Source organism: Gobio gobio, assembly GCF_949357685.1.
Source record: "Gobio gobio genome assembly, chromosome: 18".
Lineage (NCBI taxonomy): Eukaryota > Metazoa > Chordata > Actinopteri > Cypriniformes > Gobionidae > Gobio > Gobio gobio.
Window position 1 is genome coordinate 5,527,437 of NC_137111.1, and position 20,914 is coordinate 5,548,350.

Below are 20,914 nucleotides of genomic sequence, written 5' to 3' on the forward strand. Positions count from 1 at the left end.
ATAGAAAAGTAGGGTCATTAGTGTGAGGTTTTTTAGGGTATGTCCATTTCTGACACTCATACCTCCGTGCCGGGAGAGCCTTGAATGCCAGGACTTCCTCTAGAACCTGGGACACCCTGTAATAAAGAAAGAGTCTTATATTAGTGAATATGCAAATGAAAATCAAGGTCAAATTGGAAGAATTATAACAGCTTATGATCTGTTCCCACATATTTATAACTCACAGTCCTTCCAAATCCAAAATGTGCATTTATTGAAACTGCTGTAAGCCTCAAAAGGGACTTATTGTGAACTTTGTGATGGCAGACAGTGCATCAACACATGACTTAACTGAGTAACAACAAAGTTTCTGATCAACACCTATTGTATGGCTTTAGATTACTATATGAATACTAAATGAAAATATGCATTTTGCAGCTTGAATAAAGTGTCCCATCCACTGCTATTGTTGCTAGTGTGTTACCAAATGATTGCTTACTGGCATGTTTAAAAATAGCCAAAAGTTGATGAAAGTAACTTTTGTTCTAGTGAGTCAACTGATCTGAGGAGTGTTTCCTGTACAACAATCTAATTCACTTCTTAAAGGGAGAGTAACACACACAATTTCAGCCTCATGTTAATCTTGAGTACCATCAGTAGTATTGCATCCTTCATATCTCAAAAAAGTGTTTCGTTTTATTAGATTTTATAAAAGACAGATAAGCTGTACCGACTCTTTACGAAAACAGCCGAACTCGTGGGGGCGTGCCGAGCATGGACCTAAAGAGTCACGAGAGCACTTGCACACACAAACACAACATGTCATCGCATCATAGACTCTCTATTCGTTCTGGTTAAATCACAAAATAAAATGTCCCTGCTTTTGATACAGAATCACTGATGAACACCTTTGGTTTTAATGAGAAAAAAAACTATATGATGGTTGATTCGAACCCAGAACCGAACCTCAGACACGCTCGCCGGACAAACGCTCTACCACTGGATCATATTAAACATGACTTCTCATGACTTCCCCCACTCACCCACATTTTAAAACAAAGTTACGCCACTGCATCACATTATGAATAACTCTCGATTCACTATACGTTTGTGTTGTTTACATTATATGTACTTACGCGCCGATTGCCAACAAAACACACACATTTGATGCAGTTTCACTCACCGCCTGCAACAATCTGCAAATCCAACGGGCCTTGCTTATAAAACATTTGTCACTGAAAATGCTAGGGGCACACTTAAAAAACAAACTGCATCCACTGTTCCCTTAACAATGGGTTATTTGTGAAGCTGAACAAGGTGATCTTTCCCTCACAACCGAAAACACACACAAGGATTTCCCGCCCTTTATGACTTCATACAGGGCCATACTTGAAAAACACTTTCCGAAACTTGTATAAAACCGTAAGGAGTGAATTTGACACAGAAATACTCTGTCATACATTTTTTGAAACTTAAGCCATGTTTAGCCTGAGAATCAACTCTTTAACCCTCTCGAGTTGGCGGTCGCGCCGGCGCGATCGGCTCACTTTTTTTCTTATCAGTGCCAAAGAGACTCAAATAACTCGTTTTTTTATCATTCAGGCAAGTGTTATACATCATTAAAATCTGTTAAGTTTACATTTTTTGTGAACAGTCACAATAAAAACTAATTGTTGTGCTTTTTGCTAAATAAAGAAAACAAACATGATGCACGATCTGCAGCCTCTCTGTCAAAGACGTTCATTCAAAAAGTCTTTAGAAAATTACCTCTAGCTAAGTGAATACTTGTCTCCCAAACATAAGACATATGTCTAAAGAAATGCTGAAAAGTCAGGTTTTAAACACTGTAAACCGAATCAAAAACAAATATTCTGTGTTTATGTAATCTGTTTGAAAGTAGAGAGATGTTAGCCGTTCAGTGTCAGTGTAAATTAGTCAGAATGAATGAAATAGCATTAGACCCCACCCCACACCCCCAACCCACCCTACCCCTTTAACTACCATAGTAACATGCATAACTGGATAAATTAACTAGTAACTAGTCCCCAAACCCTTAAGAATAAGAATACAGTTCAAGAGTACGGAACTGTCGTTAATGATGTCATGCAAGTAGTGAAGTAATAACTATTGACAATTAATCAGTTTGAGATCTAATTTTTGGATTATTGCTATAGCGCAGAGGTGGACAAAGTACACAACTCCATTACTCGAGTGAAAGTAAAAGTACTGCTGGTCAAATGTTACTCCATTACAAGTGAAAGTTGTAAAAAAACGATTTTTACTTAAGTAAAAGTACAGAAGTACTTGTTTTTAAAAGTACTTAAGTATCAAAAGTAAATTTCCTTTTTTGTGTCAATGCATTATTTTTTTACTGTTGCATTGTTGTATAAATGCACGCTATGCCATCATGGTGGTTTATGCCCTTCAGTGATGCTCCATCCAACATGTTAGCATACGACTACCTTGAACTCATTTAAATACTTGTACAAAAGTTACAAAGCTATACACTGATACACATCCGCTATTACCCCAACTGTTTATGTTCACTGAAGACATAATCAACTTTGTTTATGTGAATACTTTCCCAAATGACAATTTTGACATTTTGAGCGTATTGGTCTGTTTAAGTGCGAAAAAAAACACAAAAGAAAGCTCTATTCAGTACTCGTGCTCTAGCATTTCAGAGGCACAAAAAACCAGACTGAACTGAGCTCTTTCATCATGCTTTTTCAGATTCATCCATATTTCTGCGCTTCTCTTTCTCCCAGAAATTTACATTTTTGAAAATTTTATGAGACATTCATCAAGTGTATGCCAACTAAACTAATCTTTAATCTTTTCAGAAAACTGAAACTTACTTTCTAAGTATGGCCATGGGTGCACACATTGTGCAGAGGAACTGTCTTCTTCCATTTTGCTATAAACTGATCAGTGTTCAAAAAATGTTGGGAAACTTCATATCACCCTACAAAATTGATTACTAAAAAAAAACTTTTAAAGAAGAAAAAAATCATCCACTGACTTGCAAAGCTGCTACAGAAACGACTTGATAGAAATGTAGTGGAGTAAAAAGTACGATATTTGTCTTTCAAATGTAGTGAAGTTAAAGTAAAAGTATCCCTAAAAAATAATACTTCAGTAAAGTACAGATACTCAAAAAGTGTACTTAAGTACAGTACTCAAGTAAATGGACTTCGTTACTGTCCACCTCTGCTATAGCGAAGAACGAACATGGCATCTACTTGGCTATTTTTGTTCACTGTTGTGTTGCTTTATTTTTAGATGCTTGATTCAATTGCAGATTCCCTCTAACATCATTCTTGGGGGTTTCCCCAGGCTCATAGCACACTAACACACATGCATAATCTTCAAAAATGGTGCTTTCATTCTCTTTCATAGAAATGTGCATATATAGAATGACAGATGTAGATTGTACTACACGTTAGCTTGTTTGTTTTGCATGATTTATTGACAACACTATTTCAACAGTCCACTTTAGACATTCTACCAACTATTAGTAACTTTACATGTCAACTAGCAGTAGTGTTGTAGTACTCGAGACCGCATTGACTGATTGATTTATTAACACCATTAATGTGATTGGATGTAAAACGTACAGCTTCAAATGCAATCAATAAACTTATTTCTAATTGTATTTTTGTATTGTGCCGGTTCAGAAATGAATTAGGGATTGTGTCAAAAATGTCACTGAAATTAATACACAAAATTCAAGATATTGTTGCAAAACGTTTTTGTATGAGATCTGAATATAATTAACCAATATCACAAGAGCAAGAGAGACGTTTTCACAAATTTGAGCATGACTGCAAACATGATATTGCTTTAACAAACATTCAATACATTTTTTAAAAACATTATTTATGCATTTGTTATTTACCAATTCAGATGCATCTTCTGTACCACCTCTGTAGTGCAAAGATGAATTTTGTTGTTAATGATTTCATTGGATTGGTAACAGCTCTATATAGTGTCTTATTATAAGTAATTTATTATAAGTTATAAGTCATTTCTCAGGTGGAAATGTGGATCTCTATGAATTTAAGGAGTGCCGTCTTGGTCTTAGTCTCAACACATTGGTCTTGGTCTCGGATTTGGTGGTCTTGACTACAACACTAACTAGCAGTCATTAGAGTATTAGTAGACTGTCTGCTAGAACGTTATTTTAATGCTCCCCCCCAACAGATTGTAAGTAACTTTAAAGTGCATGTCAACTTATTCTACTAACCCTAACCTAACAGTCTACAAATACTCTAATGATGATTAGTTAACATGTAGTTGCACTATTAATTACAGACAGTTAGTATAATGTCTAAAGTGGACTATCAAATCTTTGAAAAGGACATTGCTTTTTTACACACAAAGACATGAACTAAAACATCAAGTTCATGAGACAAAGTTCATGTGAAGATTTCAGAGGTCTGGAAGATATGTGTCATGAGTATTATTTATTATTAGTGCGTGCAGTCCGTACGCGCCTACGTGAAACATTTGTGCAGACTCCAGCTGGACGATGACACTCACGTCTTTGTTTTGAGACATAAAATAAACCCCACTGTTTTTTGAAATTCAGACCTTTTTGAATCAAAAATATTGTTGACATGTGAGAATGTTTCACGGTTTTCTGAGAAGACTCTATGCAATTGCCAAGACTGAAAGGGCACTATATTCATAAGATTCTTCTCAGTAGAATTAATTTATTTATTTAAACAGTTTTACAACTTTACAGTGACTTGACCTTAGACGTTTACACAAAAGACGGCTGAAAAAGTTTTTCCACAAACATGTACTGGGAGCCCCTGAGTTATTTTTAGAAGTATTAGAGGCAGAAAAGCAATGTTTGATTTACAAATATTGTTGTGTTGACTGAGTCATGTGAAGTGGACTCGTCCTTCACTGACCATTTGCTCACAAAGAAACCAAAAAAGTAATAATAGTTGAAGAGTTTTAGGCCCTATGTAATGCCTTATTTGTAAAAACCATATTTTCAATCTTCATATACATTTTTGGACAGTTTGCATATACATGTTTACTTTAACATTGTGTTAGGAACATTAACTGTCGGTAATAATAGTTGAAGAGTTTTAGGCCCTATGTAATGCCTTATTTGTAAAAACCATATTTTCAATCTTCATATACATTTTTGGACAGTTTGCACATACATGTTTACTTTAACATTGTGTCAGGAACATTAACTGTTGGTTATCGGCAAATACTACAAGTATAATGAAAACACATGAGGTGAAATATGCTTTGCATCACTAAAAACCTGCTGTTTATTGGTTAAACAAGCAAGCATATGTGCATAATGTGGACACGTATTCATAAAGACATGAAGACGTGCAAGTATGGCATCCAGGTGTTGTCCTATTGCACATACACCGAACGTTCAGAGCTCTTCCGAGGGTCATTCATCAACTTTTTTTTTTCAGTTAAACTAACTCATGCTGAGAAAAACTGCAACTGAAGACAAAATTGCAACCCTACAAATGCTCACAAACCAGAAGCGTTTCCTCCAAGGAGGCGAGGGAGGCAATGCCTCCTACAACATTTTTTAAGAGAAAATCATCTATATTACAAAAATAAAAAAATATAAAAAAATTACATAAAAAAGTGTATAAATCACTTGTCTTTTTTCTTATGTAACACCAGTGTTGGGCACGTTACTTTAAAAAAGTAATTAGTTATAGTTACTTCTTACAAATAGTAACTGAGTTAGTAACTGAGTTACATCATTATAAAAGTAACTAATTACCAGGGAAAGTAACTATGTTAATTTTTTTTTTTTCCAAATGTTCAAATATGTCAAATATTTTGTATGCCCCCAATATTAAAAATGTTACATGAATGAATTGGACACTAAATAGAATAAATTATTATAATAAAACATTGTACATTAATGTACACTATTGTAATGTTGCTGTGGGACAATGTGAGAGACACCTATCAAATTCAATATATTATTGTAAATATTATCAGTAGACCTACTATAGTGTAAATATTGTGTAAATATTATCAGTAGACCTCTTTCTTCCTGGGCATAAGTTGCACGTTACATAAACATTCTGACCTTTCTCCTCAACGAGAGAAAAGTAGCGCTTATACTTCCAGTTTGCGAAAGCTACCTTTGAAGTCGTTGGACTTGCCATCGCTCTGACTCCTGGTCGTCGGTGTGTGTGACTGTGCATATGTGTGTGTGGGCATGATTTTGTGAAATATCAGGACACAAATGTGTATAATGACATGGGTATGACACAGGTATTACAAGGAGAGGGTGAAATATGAGGACGTTACCCATGTCCTCACTTTTCAAAATGCTTATAAATCTTTTCACAGAAAGTAAACTGTGCAGTTTCCTGTGATGGGTAGGTTTAGGGGTAGGGGCAGTGTGTGTGTGTGTGTGTGTGTGTGTGTCTGTGTGTGTGTGTGTGTGTGTGTGTGTGTGTGTGTGTGTGTGTGTGTGTGTGTGTGTGTGTGTGTGTGTGTGTGTGTGTGTGTGTGTGTGTGTGTGTGTCTGTGTGTGTGTGTGTGTGTGTGTGTGTGTGTGTGTGTGTGTGTGTGTGTGTGTGTGTGTGTGATGGGTAGGTTTAGGGGTAGGGGCAGTGTGTGTGTGTGTGTGTGTGTGTGTGTGTGTGTGTGTGTGTGTGTGTGTGTGTGTGTGTGTGTGTGTGTGTGTGTGTGTGTGTGTGTGTGTGTGTGTGTGTGTGTGTGTGTGATGGGTAGGTTTAGGGGTAGGGGCAGTGTGTGTCTGTGTGTGTGTGTGTGTGTGTGATGGGTAGGTTTAGGGGTAGGGGCAGTGTGTGTGTGTGTGTGTGTGTGTGTGTGTGTGTGTGTGTGTGTGTGTGTGTGTGTGTGTGTGTGTGTGTGTGTGTGTGTGTGTGTGTGTGTCTGTGTGTGTGTGTGTGATGGGTAGGTTTAGGGGTAGGGGCAGTGTGTGTGTGTGTGTGTGTGTGTGTGTGTGTGTGTGTGTGTGTGTGTGTGTGTGTGTGTGTGTGTGTGTGTGTGTGTGTGTGTGTGTGTGTGTGTGTGATGGGTAGGTTTAGGGGTAGGGGCAGTGTGTGTCTGTGTGTGTGTGTGTGTGTGTGTGTGTGTGTGTGTGTGTGTGTGTGTGTGTGTGTGTGTGTGTGTGTGTGTGTGTGTGTGTGTGTGTGTGTGTGTGTGTGTGTGTGTGTGTGTGTGTGTGTGTGTGTGTGTGTGTGTGTGTGTGTGATGGGTAGGTTTAGGGGTAGGGGCAGTGTGTGTGTGTGTGTGTGTGTGTGTGTGTGTGTGTGTGTGTGTGTGTGTGTGTGTGTGTGTGTGTGTGTGTGTGTGTGTGTGTGTGTGTGTGTGTGTGTGTGTGTGTGTGATGGGTAGGTTTAGGGGTAGGGGCAGTGTGTGTGTGTGTGTGTGTGTGTGTGTGTGTGTGTGTGTGTGTGTGTGTGTGTGTGTGTCTGTGTGTGTGTGTGTGTGTGTGTGTGTGTGTGTGTGTGTGTGTGTGTGTGTGTGTGTGTGTGTGTGTGTGTGTGTGTGTGTGTGTGTGTGGACTGGTAATCCCTACGTTATGGGGACAAAATGTCCCCACAAAGAGGGCAATATCCGAAATCCTCATCCTTGTGGGGACATTTTTAGGTCCCCATGAGGAAAACATCTTATAAATCAGACTAAGTGATGTTTTTTGAAAATGTAAAAATGCAGAATGTCTCCTGTGATGGGTAGGTTTAGGGGCAGGGGCAGTGTGTGTGTGTGTGTGTGTGTGTGTGTGTGTGATGGGTAGGTTTAGGGGCAGGGGCAGTGTAGGGGGATAGAATATACGGTATGTACTGTATAAAAACCATTACGTCTATGGAAAGTCCCCATAAAACATGAAAACCCAACAATGTGTGTGTGTGTGCGTGTGTGCGTGTGTGTGTGTGTGTGTGTGTGTGTGTGTGTGTGTGTGTGTGTGTGTGTGTGTGTGTGTGTGTGTGTGTCATAGGTGTGTGAACACAACCTATCAACCTCAACCTTGTCTCCCACCCACCAATCATCATCAGTTATGTGTACCATACCCCACCCACCCCCCAAAACGCATGGCATGCACGCACGCCCGCACGCACACACACACACACACACACACACCAACCAACCAGAGAAAAAAAAAACCTTGCAGGTCCGACTGACAGAGAGCCTGATCGGATGAAAACCGCTTCAGTGAGCTCAATTGTAGTAACGCCGCATTTTATTCTCAGTAACGCTAACGGCATTGTAACGGGAGAAACAGTAATTCGTTTGATTACTCGTTACTGAAAAAAATAATTCTGTTTATCTATAACGCCGTTATTCCCATCACTGTGTAACACTGCAGCAGTGACACCAGCAGGTAAAGGTACAGCAGGAGTCTTGCCTCCCCTGAGCCCATTGACTGTGGTCGCCAACTAGCGAACTCCGGTCCGAAACCGCAAAGCCTTTTGACGTAAATAAATGCAAAATGCCATTTTAAAAAATCACATTTATATCAGGCAGCTCAGCAGAACCATTTGGGTTCTATGTCGCCACGGGATGCGATGACAGTTAACGTTACTATACTCACTGTTGCTATGTTCAGATGCGCGGTCACGCATGCAGAAGAAGAGACTGAGAGCAGAAAGCGGCGCGTAAAAACAATGCCATTTTTTTTTAAATGATGAAAGTTGACGCTGAAAAGCGAGTTTTCCGTGATGAATGGGTGGGAAAAAAATCACATTTATTCTTCCTGCATCCTGTACGAGGCTTGTGTGTCTCATTTGCTCTGATTCTGTTGCGGTTGTCAAAAGTGGAAACATTAAATAAAATGTTTCTTGCACTTTTTCATTTTTCCAACACTGGTGGCATTTTATTTTTGCCTGTTTGTGTTTCTGAATGATATTGCTAATGATATTTTACCAGTGCAATTTGAAGCTCAGAAGAGAGCAGTGTTCAAGATTAGAGACATTTAGTTAAGTAGAGACTATACATGTGAATGAACATAAAGGGCCCTATTTTAACGATCTGAAACGCAAGTGTCAAAGCGCGAACCGCAAGTAACTTTGTGGGCGGGTCTCGGCGCTGTTGCTATTTTCCCGGCGGGATAAATGGCTCTTGCGCCCAGCGCAAATCTAAAATGGGTTGGTCTGAAGTAGCTTCATTATTCATAGGTGTGGTTTGGGCGTAACGTGAATAAACCAATCCGAGCGTCATCCAACATTCCCTTTAAAAGCAGGTGCGCAAGTTCCATTATGGATTGCTATTATTATGGCGTATTGCAGGCGCACGCCAGGAGCGGTTCACAGCCGAGGAGACTGATGTTCTTGTAAGAGCAGTGAAAGACAGAGAAGTGAAGTTGTAATGTTGTACATTATGGTAAAGGTGATTTCACAGTCTTTTTTTTTTTTCAGTCTTTCAGTTTTTTCAGTTTTTCAGTCGATTTTTTTTCCTGGTTCTTGACGGATGTCCTTATATACATAGCCTATATGTCTTGCCACTATTGGGCAAACAGGTCTTATCCTTAATTATTACAATTAGCCTGAATCATTTGTAAGCTAGATTTATGCCTATTTTTTCACATCTTCGTGGCACACCACAATGATTTCCGTCATCTCATGTGTTAATGTCTTTTTAGTGTAACAATTTATGATTTGCAAAAATAACTGTTGCATCTGTGTAGATTACATGAGAAAAGTGTATGCGCGTTGTGCACGCTATACATTATGGTCAAGCATGCGCCCTTAAAATAGCATAATGAACAACGCGCAACGCGCCACTGACTTTAGACTAGGTTTTTTCTGGTCAGTGGCGCAATTGTTTAATGGAACAGCAAAATAGCACCAGGGATTGTTTGCGCCGGAACACGCCTCCTTTTTTGCGCTGAACCGCCCAGGGAGCGCAAGTTCATTCACTAGTTTAGCGACGTGCTTCTGTGGAGGGAAAAGCGCGCTTTGCGCGGGTGCAAAATATGAATGACACATGCGTCGGTGTACAAAGTCAATTGCGCTGGGTGCAAGATAGGGCCCCAAATGTGTTATGAGATTTCAGTTTTAGAGTTATCAGAGATATTTATCTTAGTTCAGCAGAAAAAAGCACTTTAGTTGATAGTAATGTTTAAATTAATGTATTTTCAGTGCAGATTTAGAGATGAAGGCATTTTTCATTCATCATATTTTTGTCAGGCATGGTTACTGGTTGAATTTAGATATTTTGTACCAAAGCAACTTTAAGGACATAAAAGAACAACATCAAAATGAGATCAATTTTGTGAAGGATTACCTATGTTTGCTTTAACAATATGAAAAGACATGTTTATTCATATGAGAGCATATATTTTTTTCAATAAAGAAAAATGTTATCTACACAAATGAGTCTATTTAATGGTCATTTGTTTGGAAAAATCAATAAAATAAGACATAAATAATACATTTATTAAAATGGTAGAGTATATTAAATAACCACATTTAAATGCCTATAGGATTCCATTGAATTAAATACTAATATAAATGACTGATGGAATAAGATTATTAAATTTTTCTGGCATCAGTGCAAAAACGGCTTTACATTACATAACAAATTAGTTCAATATAAAAGACTCACAACAGGACAACTAATATTTTAAAATGGACATCAGGGTTTTACAACCGAACACGGTCATCCACCCTACCTATATGAACTAACAAATCCTAAATAAATGCAAAGAACCAGTTTGTAATATTAACTTATCCTATTTATTCATGAAATAAAAAATAATTGCTGTCAGGACAGATCATAAAACAAAGTGCTTAGAACTATTTTATAATTAAATGTAAAATTACTGTAAATTTAAAATGTCACTGATAGGGCTGGGTATTGACACAAATTTCACAATTTGATTCGATTTCAATTCACAAGCTTTAATTTCGATTTTCAATTCGTTTCAATTCAATACAATAGGCTATTGATTATTTTGGATATAATAATAATAATAATAATAATAATAATAATAAATTTTATTTGTACTGCACTTTACATTTGGAACAAATCTCAAAGTGCTACAGTTAAGATCATTTAAGAAGGATAAAATACTAATAGATTGAATGGTTAAAAGTCATAAGTTCTCCTAAAAAGAAATGTTTTTAGTCCTTTTTTAAAAGTCTCAGTGGTTTGAGGTGCCCTCAGATGGTCGGGGAGGGCATTCCAAATCCGAGGAGCGGCAGAACAGAAAGCCCGATCACCCATAGTGCTGAGCTTTGTCTTGGGGAGAAGGAGGCGGTTTGAGTTTGTTGATCGAGTTGTAGTTGAAGGTGTGAGTAGTTCTTTCAGATAGGGGGGGGCATTTCCATAGATGCACTGGTGGGTTAGAAGGGAGACCTTATAGTCAATCCTGGCGGTAACAGGAAGCCAGTGAAGTGAATGGAGAATGGGTGTGATGTGATCGTATTTTTGAACTCTCATCAGGATCCTAGCAGCACTATTCTGAACGTACTGCAGTCTCTGCAAGCTTTTGTTAGGGATCCCGGTGAGAAGTGCGTTACAGTAATCCAGTCTGGAGGAGACAAAGGCGTGGACCAGTTTTTCAGCATCTGCTAAGGATAGCGTTGGACGGAGTTTTGCAATGTTTCTGAGATGGTAGAACGATGTTTTGCAGAGGTTTTTGATATGGGCTTCAAAGCTGAGTTGTGGATCAAATCTTACACCAAGATTGGTGACAGTTGTGGAGAGGGGAACGTCATGACCAGAGAGTGTTATACCAGTTATGGAGGAAGACTGGGTTTGATGTGGAGTGCCAACAAGAATTGCCTCAGTTTTAGAGCTGTTTAACTGGAGGAAGTTGTGCTTCATCCACATCCTTATCTCCTCCAGACAGGCGGTGAGTGTTGAAGACGGAGATGTTGTTGTTGAAATGGAGTTGTGTGTTTCTGATTTCATGTACAGTTGTGTGTCATCAGCATAGCAGTGAAATGAGACTCCATAGCGGCTAATGACATGGCCGAGGGGGAGGATGTAAATGATGAAGAGAATTGGGCCAAGGACTGACCCCTGAGGAACCCCGCAGGTAACTGTGTGTTGCCGGGACCTTGCACTTCCAAGTGAAATGTACTCTGTTCTGCTAGTGAGGTACGATTTAAACCAGTTAAGAGCAGTGCCAGTGAGTCCAGTGGTTTGATGCAACCGGTTAAGGAGTATACCATGATCCACTGTATCGAATGCAGCAGACAGATCGAGGAGAATGAGGAGGGATGGTGAACCTGCATCAGCTGTCATCCGTAGGTCATTTGTGACTCTAACCAGGGCCGTTTCCGTACTGTGTGCAGAGCGGAAGCCAGACTGAAATTTTTCGAAAAGATTGTTGTATTTGAGATGATCCTGGAGGTGGGAAGCTACAACTTTTTCCAGTACTTTGGAGAGGAATGGGAGATTGGAAATGGGCCTATAATTTGCAAGCACATCTTCGTCAAGGGTGGGTTTTTTGAGAAGTGGTCTGATTATGGCAGTTTTTAGGGCAGATGGAACATTGCCAGACTGGAGGGAGTTGTTTATTATTGTGGTAATCAGAGGACTTAGGACAGAGGTGTTTACTTTCACTAGAGCTGAAGGAAAAGGGTCGAGGGCACAGGTGGTAGGTTTCCTCTTTTTAATTATCGTCTCAACCTCTTGCTGTGAGATTTCTGGAAAGCGATGTAGGGGCTCCGAAATTACAGGCTGTGAGTGCATAGAGTGAATTGAGTCTATTTTTGTTTTGAAAAAGTCCAGGAAATTATTACAGTGCTCTTCTGTAGTTTCTGTAAGTGAGGGGGTTTGTGGTTTGAGTAGATGGTTTATGGTGGAGAACAGCTGTTTGGAGTTTCCGGGACTATTTCTGATGAGGTTTGAGTAGTAAGTTGACCGTGCCTCCATAAGTGACTTTGAATAGTCCTTTCGGTGTTCCCGAAAAGTAAGCTTGTGCACAGTGAGACCTGTGGTTTTGAATCTCCTCTCAATGGCACGCCCAGCTGTCTTCATTTTTCGTAGTTCACTGGTAAACCAGGGTGCTGATCGGGTGAAAGTGACTGTTCTGGTTTTTACCGGGGCATGAAGATCCAGAATGCTTCTGAGGGTGTTATTGTAATAGTCCACTGAATCCATGAGTGGTAGACAGTTTACAGAAAGGAGATGCTGGAGATCGGATGCCATAGTCTCTAGGTTGATGTTTTTCAGATTTCTGAAGCAGATTTGGCGTTTGGGCTTGATGAGGCTGGATAGTGAAGACATCTTCATGGAGATGACCTTATGATCAGAAACTCCCAGATCATACACCAGAAGATTGCTGAGAGAAACAGAGTTTGTAATGACTAGATCGAGAGTGTGACCCCTGTTATGAGTGGGGGCATCGACAAGTTGTGTCAGATTAAAACAGTCGAGTAATTGGAGAAATTCTGCTGCAAAACGGCAGGTTGAAGAGTTGACGTGAATATTCATATCTCCAAGTATGATGATATTAGCAGACATTATACAGAAAGTTGAAAGAAGATTGGACATCTCTGGGATGAATGATGGGTTTGGTTTTGGTGGCCGGTAAATAAGAAGTATCGTAGTGGAAAGAGGGTGCTTACATTTAAATGCAAGGCATTCAAACGAAGACAGCTCAGGCAGGGTTATAGGGGACAAGATCAGATCACTTCGGTGGATGACAGCCAGACCACCACCACGCCCTGTGCTGCGGGCTTTCTGTAAATAGCAGTAACCAAAGGGACAGGTCTCATTTAAAACAGAATAAACATCTGGTTGATGCCAGGTTTCTGTAAGGCACATCATATCTAAACACTTTTCTAGAATATGATCATGTATGAGGCAAGATTTGTTTGTGATGGATTGTGCATTAAAAAGTTCAATCTTGATATTCGTTGCAACAGTGTGTCTCTGTATTGAGATCCACTCCATGTTTTCTCCGGTTTCCATCCAAGTCAGTGCGTAGCGTTGTCACGGAAACTCCAGCGCTACTAGTCCTAGGAGTGACGGCGCCCTGATGACGTGTTCGAGAAGCGACGGTGCGCACGCCGGACCAGATGGATGAGATGTTGTGATCAGACCGGGAGAAAACAAACTTTCGACGGCAACTTCTGTGAATGTAACGGGGCCGGCGAAGGAGTCCAAGTTGTTTAATGACTGATGTACACGATGGAGTGGTATAGTTGTTGAATTTCTGAAGTTGAATGGCTGAGTAGTTCAGCATTATGCCAGTCGTGGAGAGTGGTCTGCTAGCCGATATGTATATGTATCAGGATATGTATCAGGTATAATACATGGAACATTTTCTCAAGGAAAACAAATTTCTGAAGTAATGTTGTAAACTATGGGAGTCAGTTGATACTGCATTAGCCTACTAATATTTAACAGATTGATATACAAACACTTAAATGACACTAAATTATGTTTAAATAAAAGTTATAATTTTAACTTTACAATAACATAATCATAATTCTACTCCAATTGGGTTTTTAAAATATAAACATTTAAATGGTGGCTGTCATAAAAACTTGCCAGATTTATTCATACATACATGCATTAAATATTGAAGAACATTGACAATGAATATCCTATGTAATGGTGCATATAATTAGCAAAATGCTCCTCTCTAGAGTTAATTTTTCTTGCTGACTAACGAGTTTATGGACACTGGATATGGTTTTTCTGAGGTAAATGTGACGTTACATGAGTCATTCTACGAAACTGGTGCCCTTTCCACGTTGCAATTTTCAAAATTTTAATTAAGAACAAACTTAATACAAAAAAAAACTATAACTTGAAAGATATCTTGATCTTCCCAAATAACATATTTTCCCACCTCAGGAACAAAATTCTTATTAATATTATCCTTTTTATTTATGCAAGGGAGCTTTTCTTGTACCACCCCGTCACGGACAATATGTACACCGTTAGAGTAGTAAGACACGATATAATTTTTTTAATTCTAATGTTTTCCTAAAAGTAAAATGTCCCTTTTTTGGAAACTACAAATAGAAACTCTGTAATCATATATGACATTGTTTACAAGCCGTTTACTGACGGGTTTTACTTAAAACAGGATGACTAATTGATTCTTGGGATTTAAGAAGCGATATTGTTTTGTAAAAGTGAGAATCGATTAAAATCGAGAAATCGATATATTTTTACCCAGGCCTAGTCACTGAGTGAATGAGTAATAAAATGAAAGTAACATTACACGCAAATTAATTCTATATCAATGCAATTCGTTGCACTGCTGTTTAGTAAACATAAATGACTACAGTCTGCTTTGTGCCTAAGGCTAAATTCACACGGCCAGTCCAAATGTCTGTGCTGTCATCTCCGCTGCTCTCAAAGTTCAATACTTCTCCATGATATTGACATTTTCTGCTCTTTCCAACAACACAACACTCGTTTTTACAATGACTTTCAGCATGTTTCATATAACAACGTCTATGTTTGTGTTTTAAGTGGCGTGAGAAAGTCACATAAGCCACACGAAATCCGATCATGGTGGCCTTCTGATGAGATTTGAATAGGACTTCAAGCCACATATGAATGTAGCTTTTTTTTCATTCACACTCACTAAATAGGATCAGATTTCAATTAGATATGCACCAAAATCAGATTTGGAGTGACATTTCTGAACGTAGCGAGGCTAAATGAGGCTCAACACACACTCTAGAAGAGCTTTTTTCATCATTTGACTTGTTTTGGTATACATCCCGCTCTGTATTTTTACAGTTCATCATGTTTCTTTATCGCACATCTCAATAACATGAAACAGTCCTTCCATCCATACTTCAAGGTCTAGTTTCAGTGTAGGCTCCAATACATCAATAAACTAGCATATAGTGTACAATACAGTGGACAGATGATATCTGTATTACAATTGCTGGAAAAATCCAGCATGTTCTTCCTAAAAGGCATCGCATGATACATGTTGACAGCTGAATTAGTTCTTCTGACATCTTGTGTGAAACACATGTATTTTTCAAACTCTGCAGCCTTTCAACTCAGCTTGGTAGTTGAAAGACGTCCGTACAGATTTTGTTTGTATTATTTCATACATTCAGTGCAGATGGCTTCAGTTATTCTGTTGACTATAAGTAACGTTGCAACTACATGTCAACTAGCTCTCATTAGAGTATTAGTAGACTGTGTGCTTAATATCTGCTGGCACTTTATTTTGATCCTCCACCAACAGACATTCTACTCACTATAAGTAACTTTACAACTACATGTCAACTTATTCTACTAACCCGAACCTAACAGTCTACTAGTAACTTCTGTATCCTCTTATATCCTGAAGCAGAATTCTCATAAGGCGAATGCTTCTATCCAAACACACTTGTGGATGTGCATTGAACACGACACGTGCTCAAGTTAATTTGAGGTTGTATTAAACTGTGTAGTACTCACAGGCTTACCATCAGCACCAGCTGGACCAGGCTGTCCCGGATCTCCTGTTCTGCCCTGTTCGCCCTACAGAATATACAAGTGATGCATTGTAAATAGCATTTACATATTTCATTACAAATTACAAACTCTTTGTATCTTTACCAATGGGTAACAGCTAGATTTCTATACAGCTATTCAAGGCTTTACATTAAAGGGTTAGTTCACCCGAAATTGTAAATTCATTAATGACTTACCCTCATGTTGTTTAGATTAAGATATTTTTGTTGAAATCCGAATGCTCAGAAAGTCCTCCATTGGCAGAAGTGCACTTTACACTCTCAAGACCCATAAAAGGCACTAAAGACGTCGTTACAAAGTCCATCTCACTACAGTTGTTCTACAATAACTTTATGAAGCGACGAGAATAGTTTTTGTGTGCAAAAAAAAATCTAAATAACGACTTTATTCAACATGTTCTTGTCTTCCCCCTGGGCCTTTGACGTGAACTCCCAAAGCACCGTCACGACGCATGCGCGAGAATATGACGTAGAGCCTGCATTCTGACACATGACCCAGAAGCGAGGAGCTTTGTTTACAAGCAGAGGAAGACGCGCCGTATATAAGCTGTTGATTCTACATTGATCGTGCTTTAGGTCTTAGCGTGGTGCTCAAAATGGGGCTAAAGTGTACATTTCCTGGATGCCTGAACCGTGAGAAACGAACAAGTGCACGTAAAAAAGTGCCTTGTCAAAGCCGCAAAATGAAAGTCATATTCTCGCGCATGCGTCGTGGTGCTTCGTGAGTTCACGTCAAAGGCCCAGGTGGAAGACAAGAACTTGTTGAATAAAGTCGTTATTTAGATTTTTTTTTTGCGCAGAAAAACTATTCTCGTCACTTCATAAAGTTATTGTAGAACCACTGCAGTGAGATGGACTTTGTAACGACGTCTATAGTGCCTTTGATGGGTCTTGAGAGTGTAAATGTCATTGCTGCCAATGGAGGCCTTTCTGAGCCATCGGATTTCAACTAAAATATCTTCATTTGTGTTCTGAAGATGAACGGAGGTCTTACGGGTGTCGAACAACATGAGGGGAAGTAATTAATGACAGAATTTACAATTTTGGGTGAACTAACCCTTTAACTTTTTTTGCTCACCAGTCACTGTGGCTAGTGGTTTTCTAAAATTACTAGCCACTCCGCATTTTCACTGGCCACAATTTTTACATCAATACCATTGGGAAAAACTGTCATAAAGATATTTTTAATATTATCTCATAATTTGTCAGCAGGTTTATTAGGCTGCTGTCACTTTAAGACCTGACACGGATCCATTAGACTGTTACACATGCGCAGTGTTGGGCAAGCTACTCTGAAACTGTAGCTTTACAAGCTGCAAGCTACTTGTAAGTTAACCCCTTAACTGTCACCCCCCTTTTTTGAGAATACACATGAAAATGCACTATCCAAACTTAAAGGGCTGTAATTCAAGAATGCTTTGGAATATAGACCTAAATTTGGTATTGTTTTAAAGCAGACACTCGGCAGATTATTAACTAATTCAAAATATGAAAGTAGGAAAGAATTATGGAAGTTTAAATTTACTGTAAATTAAAAATACTGTACTAAATATTTTTTATTTTATATAAAATATATATTTTACAAAAATGTTTTAATCTAAAATTACTATAAAATCAAAGCCATATGTCTATATGTGTTCCAAATTTGAAGGTCCCGTGAGATTTTGTTTAGGTGCTATACCAAAAATAGCCACCGGGTGTCATTGAAATTCCATTGATTGTTTTTTGATTGTCCAAATGTCACTTCCATCACAAAACAGTCACCAAATATGGAACCTTGAGACTCAGACCTTTCCGACGATATGTGTTTTGTCAAGATTAGAAAAGAATTTGATTATAAAGTAGTTAAAATACAGTTTGTAATATGAAACCTGACACCGCCCACTAGGAGAGGAGCCCGCTAGAAGAATTTAAAGTACCATTTCCATGGTAAAGCAACGTCCAATTTCAAAACGGATTTCACAGGATGAATTTTGAGTTCGTAAGCTTTCGAATGATACCTAATTTATGATAATTACGAAGAAAATAAATGAAACGAAAAAAAGGCGATCAAAAAAAGAGTGCCTGGTGTCCGGCCAGCGGGATGGTGACAGTTAAGAGGTTTTAAAGTAGTTAAGTTACATTCAAGCTACCCTTTTTAAAAAAGTAGTTAAGCTACACTACAAGTTACTATCAAAAAGTAGATAGCTACATTGAAACTACTTTTATTTTTTCTTTTACAATAACATTGAATAATTTCTGAATAACTGAATAATTGTTAATGAAGAATGTTATAATATTATAATTTTTGGGGTTTCAACATAATGCAATGCAATTATGATTTCAAAGAGTAAAGGGTGAATTCAGGTTGATTGGGAAACTTTTTTTCCCAGTCATTTCAATGGCAATCAGAATCATTTGATTTTGTAAACTATCCGATACACACAATAGTACTCAAATATAGCCTATATCTCAAACTGGCTGTCAAAGTGCAAAACGGCCACACATTTAACATCAGTGCAAGAACAAAATGAATTCAACTTAAATGAAATACTCAGGAGTCAGGAATAGTCTAAAAATGCAGGTTTAAACTCTCAGGTTAAACTTTCGTTTCGAATTGTTTCGTTTAAAAGTGGACATTTCAAGCTTTCTATACACATATTATACACAGTTTTGGTTCATATATGAGACACGCTCCAGTTCATGTGCAATGCAAGTGATCGCTCCGGCGCCTCCGTCATGATTAATGTCTGCTATAGCCTATTTGCTTCTTATTTATTAAATCAAGGCAACTGGCTGATGAAACATTGATTAAAATTAAGATACAATTTATACAAAACAAATTTCACTTTAAAGAAAGGCTTTCAACAAAAGAAAACTTAATGAAGTGGTCATTTTACCGGTGAGCAGATCATGAGTGGAGCGCGCTGGCATAGAGCGGATTATTGAGCTGATCGTCATACCGCTCCGCTTCGCTCATTACAGGCTCGTCAGAACCCAAAACAGAATGTAGCTTTTAGTCACGCTACACCGCTACTTGCTGGATAAAGTAGTTAGCTACTGGAAAAGCGAAACTGTTTTAAAAGTAACTGAGCTACTGACAAGTTACTAATGTAAATGTACTAATAGTACTAATGTACTAATGCTACTAAATGTAGTTAAGCTAGTAGCGTCACTTGTAGCTCACTACTGCCCAACACTGCACATGTGTTTTCTTTCTCAAATGTTTACGTTCACTTAAAACAGAACTGACTGTGTTTACGTGAATACTCGCCAAGACCGGCATTTTGACATTATTTTGTGTGTATTTGACTGTTTAAGAGCAATAAGCAGCGAAAAAGAGCTCAATTTAGTGCTGAGAGGCTATGAGCACAAAATCTGCAGGAAGGAGTAAAATAATATGCAATAAGCGCAATCCCACGGTGAAATTCAAGCCCTGTAACAGCAACAATATTCATCCGGAGCAAATTAAGTGAGTGAGTGACGGGTTTGTGTGTCACTCGCTGTCAGAGAGAGAGAGAGAGAGAGAGAGAGAGAGAGAAAGAGATGCTGGTGTTGTGTCTATTCTGTGGAAAATGAGTATTAGATGCGTTTCAGATATTTCAGTATCGATATGTATCGAAAAATCTATATTTTTGACACTACATTACTAGTTTATTATTTCAGATGCCTTTTTAAAAGACTACAATAGAAAAATGTATATATGTATATATTTCACCACTGCTGAAATCCACCCACAGGTTGGCGGGTGTTAATGTCAAGCCCTGCATATAATTATTCATAAATGTTTTGCTTTATATAAGAATATTTATTAGTCTCTTGGATGAGAAAATTATAAACAGCATAATTATAAACTGAATAAATGAATCTGTGTAAATTCTAGTACAGGAATGCACTTAATCTGTAACTCAGAGACTTCAGAATTCTGTTTAGGGCCATTTTACTGTGATCACCTGCTGAAAAGCTGCATGTGTTTTCAAGCATAGGCTTGACCTTATAAACTTCAGACTTGCCTTTCGGAGACTTTTATGTGCAATGCAATGACTTTTGATGCAATGAAGAGATTATATAAGGTGTTCTACTAAGCCACCAAAGGGGTTGAGGGATAGGCTGTCATACCTTCATTCCTGAGGTACCAGGTGGCCCAGGTGGACAGACGCAGGGCTCTGGGGTTGGATCAATGTCACCTGGTCCATTAGCACACTAAAAGAAATAGCAAAACATTGTTTACTATGCCGCATTTCATAAGATATAAAGCGCCAGACATAATATCCTGTTTGTGGCATGAGCTAAACTTTGGGCGAAAGCCATAACAGCATACAACTTCTCATGTGGCAGCAGTCTTTGTTTTTCCAGTCATTCAGCAGTACGGCACAGCAGTTCGGAAATAGCAAAATTACAATAATAGAGATACAGCACAACACAACACAGTTTTTGAACCTGTTTCACATCATTGGCCATTTTAAAGTCACCATGAAATCAGAATTTACATTTCTTATTTTTATGGAATATTGCCGTGTTTACTTAATTAT

General features: G+C 38.4%; 1 protein-coding gene across 3 annotated transcripts in view; it reads right to left on the reverse strand.

Moving 5' to 3' along the window:
- The window catches only part of col21a1 (collagen, type XXI, alpha 1), a 103,752-nt gene that overhangs the window by 63,044 nt on the left and 19,794 nt on the right, over positions 1 to 20,914 (reverse strand). For all 3 annotated transcript variants that reach the window (XM_079842859.1, XM_079842858.1, XM_079842860.1), the window contains exons 8-10: positions 20,502 to 20,585; positions 16,348 to 16,410; positions 63 to 116 (exon numbers count right to left, since the gene is read on the reverse strand). In XM_079842859.1, the coding sequence (XP_079698985.1) occupies positions 63 to 116; positions 16,348 to 16,410; positions 20,502 to 20,585 (201 nt within the window). The remainder of the gene's footprint in view (positions 1 to 62; positions 117 to 16,347; positions 16,411 to 20,501; positions 20,586 to 20,914) is intronic.